The sequence below is a fragment of the Suricata suricatta genome, chromosome 12, assembly GCF_006229205.1.
Source record: "Suricata suricatta isolate VVHF042 chromosome 12, meerkat_22Aug2017_6uvM2_HiC, whole genome shotgun sequence".
Taxonomy (NCBI): Eukaryota; Metazoa; Chordata; class Mammalia; order Carnivora; family Herpestidae; genus Suricata; species Suricata suricatta.
In genome coordinates this window covers 10,835,221-10,840,162 of record NC_043711.1, presented here as the reverse complement: position 1 = coordinate 10,840,162, position 4,942 = coordinate 10,835,221, and the positions used below count along the sequence as shown (strand labels likewise).

Here is a 4,942-nt window from a genome sequence, read left to right as displayed (position 1 = left end):
ACCTCCACTACATGGACCCAGAAAATGATACAGGAATTTCAGAATTTCTTCTTATGGGATTTTCAGAAGAACCACAACTGCAGCCCCTCATATTTGGGACGTTCCTTTCCATGTACCTGATCACTGTGTTTGGAAACTTGCTCATCATATTGGCCATCAGCTCTGACTCCCAACTTCACACACCCATGTACTTCTTCCTTGCCAACCTGTCCTTTGTAGACATCTGCTTCACCTCCACCACTGTCCCCAAGATGCTGTGGAACATCCTGACTCAGAACAAAGTCATAACCTATGCAGACTGCATCACCCAGATGTTCTTTTTCACACTCTTTGGAGGTTTAGACATGTTTCTGTTGACAGTGATGGCCTATGACCATAGGTTTGTGGCCATCTGTCACCCCCTGCACTACATGGTCATCATGAACCCCCGGCTCTGTGGACTTCTGGTTCTGGTGTCCTGGGTCCTAAGTGCCCTGCATTCCTTGTTAGAAAGCTTAATGGTGCTGCTGCTCTCCTTCAGTAGAGTCTTGGAAATCCCCCAATTTTTCTGTGAACTCAATCAGATGATCCAACTTGCCTGTTCTGACACCTTTCTCAACAACATGGTGTTATATTTTGGAGCTATGTTGCTGGCTGGTGGTCCCTTCATTGGGATCATTTGCTCCTACTTTAAGATAGTTTCTTCCATATGTGGGATCTCATCAGCTCAGGGCAAGTATAAAGCATTTTCTACCTGTGCATCTCACCTCTCAGTGGTCTCTTTATTTTGTTGTACAAGCTTAGGGGTGTACCTTAGTTCTGCTACTACCCAGAGCTCCCACTCAAGTGCCACAGCCTCGGTGATGTACACGGTGGTCACGCCCATGCTGAACCCCTTCATCTACAGCCTGAGGAACAAAGGCATAAAAGAGGCTCTGAGGAGACTCTTTGGGATGGTAGCTACAAAAGGGCCAATTCTCCTGGGCTGAATAAGTGCCCATAATTGCTGGGCCAAGAGGCTGAGCCAAATGTTGAGATTCTTTAATCAAATTGTGGAAGCAGGACGTGCCTCTTCTTTTTTTTCCTGGAATTTGATTTTTTGTTTGTTTCAACCTCTCTGTACAATTTATGTAACTCACTCTATCATGCTTTGTGCTATCTACTATAGCCAAAGAATTCCCTTTGTTTTTCCTACTCTCCCAATGTTAGTCTTTTCATTGGTTGTGAAATATTTGAAATTCTCACTTATTTTAAAGGACTACATTGATCAGTTAATAATAATTTCCTCTCAAATATAACATATCATAGTGAGTACGTTTTTCATTTGCTTGTATGAATAAAACCTGGTCATGAGTTATATTACTCCAATGGAAACTGTACTCTTGGCCACCACAGCTATTTATATAAGTCTATAAGGGAAAAAGATCAAAGCCACTCTGCTTCACTGTTTTGAACACCATTGTTTTGTATATCACTACCTTAATTGCTCTTCCTGATAATGTAGACTTTGGATCACTGGTTGTTATAGCTGATCATGGGGATTTTTCTACATATTAAGATCCTGTTGTGTTACACAGCTTGCCTCCACCATGCTTACCCTAGTCACTGGCAAAAACAAAAAAAAATCATAATACTGCACACGTTTCCAAGAAGATCTCCACAGAAAGACAAAGGGGGGAAAAGATTGATATGTTATGTCCTTAGAGTCAAGCTTGACTTTAAGTATGAGAAAGAAAAATATTGAATCACATATTTATTGCTATGCAAAATATTTCTTTCACAGGCACTTCATCTACTCATTGAATTATGAGATATCAGGGTCCATGTGTAAGTTGTTTTTTTTACAATGAAAGGCTGGTGGCATTTTGGGGGTTTTATTAAATCATTTTCTGGTTTCTGAAGTTTTCCAGCGCCACATATAATAGGTTTCCTTCCCCTTCTCTAAATGAAATGTGTCCCACTATTTGAAATTTTGCCATAACCACTAAAGGGGCAGCAACCACTAAACGGAATGATATGAGTATCCTCCATTATACATCTTCCTCCTAATCACTGGATGACTCACCAGCAAGTGTGGATTCTTGTCCAGGCATGTAATTCAGAGTCACAAGCTTTGTGCAATCATGCATATCCTTCCAAACTTTCCATGTTATCTCAAAGGAGCTCAGTAGGGTTATTATTAACATAGTTAAGTGAGATAAACTTGAAGAACAGAGTAATCGTGGATGCTACGTTCATCTATCAGAATAAATGCACAGAATAAAAAGAATTAGATTATGAAAAATGCTTTTACTTCTGCCTGATTTGCTTATTATATCAGTTACTATGGCTGCATACAAAGCATCCTCAAATAAAATAGCTTAACATAATGTCTTTACAATCAACGGGAAATGTAGGGTGGGGAGTTGTAGGATCTCTACTGGGTTCCTGTAAGTCTGTAGGCACGTGTGAATCTCTACCTTGTATTTCTAAGGCACATTCATGAGGTGAGAGGCTGTCATCCTTTTCTATCTTGAACCAATTTACGTCATTTTAGTCCTTGGATATATGTAAGCTAATCTTCTAGAATGAGTTTATCAAATGTGAATTGTCTTAGAGGCACTTGGGTGGCTCAGTCGGTTAAATGTCCTGCTTCAGCTCAGGTCGTGATCTCATGGTTCATGGGTTTGAGCCCCATGTGGGCTCTTTGCTGACAACTAGCTCAGAGCCTGGAACCTGCTTCAGATTCTGTATCTCCCTTGCTCTCTGACTCCTGCCTGCTCACACTGTCTCTCTCTGTCTCTCAAAAATAAATTAAAAACTTAAAAAAAATTTAATGTGAATTGTCTTAATTTCATTCCACTCTTTCCTAATATCCACTTTGAACCTTTGTTTTTTTCAGTAGGAAGAGAGATCTCCCACCCAGTTAGTTGTGACTCAGCAACTGTGCTCCAGATCTGACCCTGAGTCGTGCAACACTAGAATTTTTTAATGCTAATTAATTTATTGGAGGTTTATTACATAAGGTAAACTGTACATATTTAAAGTATACAAATTTAGGAATTGAATCAGTCATTGAAGAGTCATGGATATATACCACACGGTTATATAGAATTTAAGAACAGAAAACTTTAACTACTTAATTATGCAATAGTAGGATGTAATCCCTCTAACCTTCATTTTCTTCGGAAGGTAATGTGGAAGAATGAACATACCTTCAAGGGATGTGGTGAGGAAAGATGAAATGTGTGGAAATGCTTTCTTGGATCTAAAGAATGTTGATGAATATGGGTTGTGTGTATGCAAGTATATGTGTATTTATGTACATTTTTCTTTCAAACAAACACACTCACTCACATATACGTACATGCACAAGATTCCTAACCCTCCTTATAACTCATTATAACCTATCTGTTGTGTTGAAAGAAAGCTTGACAGACCATGGAGGGTAAAGAAAGGGGGGAAAAGGAAAGCTTGTATTAACATGGATTTAGACAAATGTAGAAATTTAGACAATAAAAGTTAGAGTAGAATGGGTGGTCTTTAACAATGAATAGCTTCTACTATCCTGAAGCCCAGAGGCCTCCAAGACAGAAGCACATTTTACATTTGTGCAAGAAGAAATTCTCTGTACCAGTTAATAGGGCTGACTACCTCCAAATTCACTTTAGATTTCATTTCAGCTACTTAAGTAGGGTTTCAACACAAAATGCCTTTCTAAGGGAGGGAATGGAGTTGATAAACATCATTTCCATTTCTTTAAATAACATTTTATTGGATAAATGATTTTGTCACTTTCCTATTGCTTTACCAGTTACCACACTAAAGAATTAAAAGAAACAAATTTGTACTCTTCTAGGTCTGGAGGTCAATGCCAAAAATAAATCTCACTGAGCTAAAATCAAAATGTCTCTGCAAGATACAAGAAAGCTTGAATTCCTGTCCAGTTACTTGATTCAAGGTCACCATTTTTTTCTGCACAAAAATGCATGTGCTTCCAATGTTTACTGGTTACCTGAAAAACAACTTCAATGGAGTCCTGTATTTAACAGTTGTCCAAAATAAACTTGAATAACAGAATGATCATGAGAGTTGTGACATAAAAGCCATCTTGAGAGCAAATGGCTTGGTAGAATGTCTTTAGTATCAACTGGAATTTTATGATGATGAGTTATTCTAAGCTCTATTGATCTCCACAACGGTCTTGACTCAGCTGTGTGTCAGCTGAGGAGGCTCTGCTGATGTTGCTAGGGCATTCTAATATAATTGGGGCTTGGCTAGTGAGCTGTGGCTGATCCAGGGTGGCCTTGGCTTAAACAACTGTGCTCCACATGTCCTCACTTCCTGTGGCAGCCCACCTTGGTTTATTCACTTTTTAGAGTGAGAGTTCCAAGAGAGACCAGTAGAAATGCACCAAGGCCTCTAAGGTCCCCTGCCGCAGTCATATGCAGTTGGCCTCAGCAAATAAAAAATCTTAATCCCTCTCAGATCAAAGGGGGAGGAATAGTCTCCACCATCTGACTGAACATACTGTACACACTGCCAAACACATGGCTACAGAAAAAGACTGGGATTTGTGGGCATCTTATAAACATCTACCAATGTTGTATTTTCCAATTCAATCGGTTTATTGTCACTTACACATCCAACAGTGCAAAGATCTCAGAGACAACAGTGAAAATGCATTATGTGTCTAATGAGCAGCTATGGAAATTCTACTCCAGAGGGTCAGGCTTTCCTCCAAATATAAATATTTCCTCCCCACCTCTTACCTTTTGATCACCAATCCGAGTCTAAGAAAAGGTCAAGGAAATAAAAGATTCTCTTTCCAGATGCCTCAGAGATACCAGGGACCTTGCATCTAACTCATTGATTAATGAAGCTAACAACTGTTGTATCACTGATGCTGTCTTCATGGCATCCTTCGGCAGACACTGTTTTCCTATAGGTTGACCTTCCCATTGACATACTCATAATGGTTTTC

At 39.4% G+C, this 4,942-nt stretch overlaps 1 protein-coding gene across 1 annotated transcript in view; it reads left to right on the top strand.

Annotated features, from left to right (window-relative positions):
* LOC115274374 (olfactory receptor 7A17-like) overlaps positions 1-968 on the top strand; it is a 32,274-nt gene extending 31,306 nt beyond the window's left edge. The window contains exon 4 of the mRNA XM_029917828.1: positions 12-968. Coding sequence (XP_029773688.1) covers positions 12-968 — 957 coding nt within the window. The remainder of the gene's footprint in view (positions 1-11) is intronic.
* The last annotated feature ends 3,974 nt before the right edge of the window (positions 969-4,942 follow it).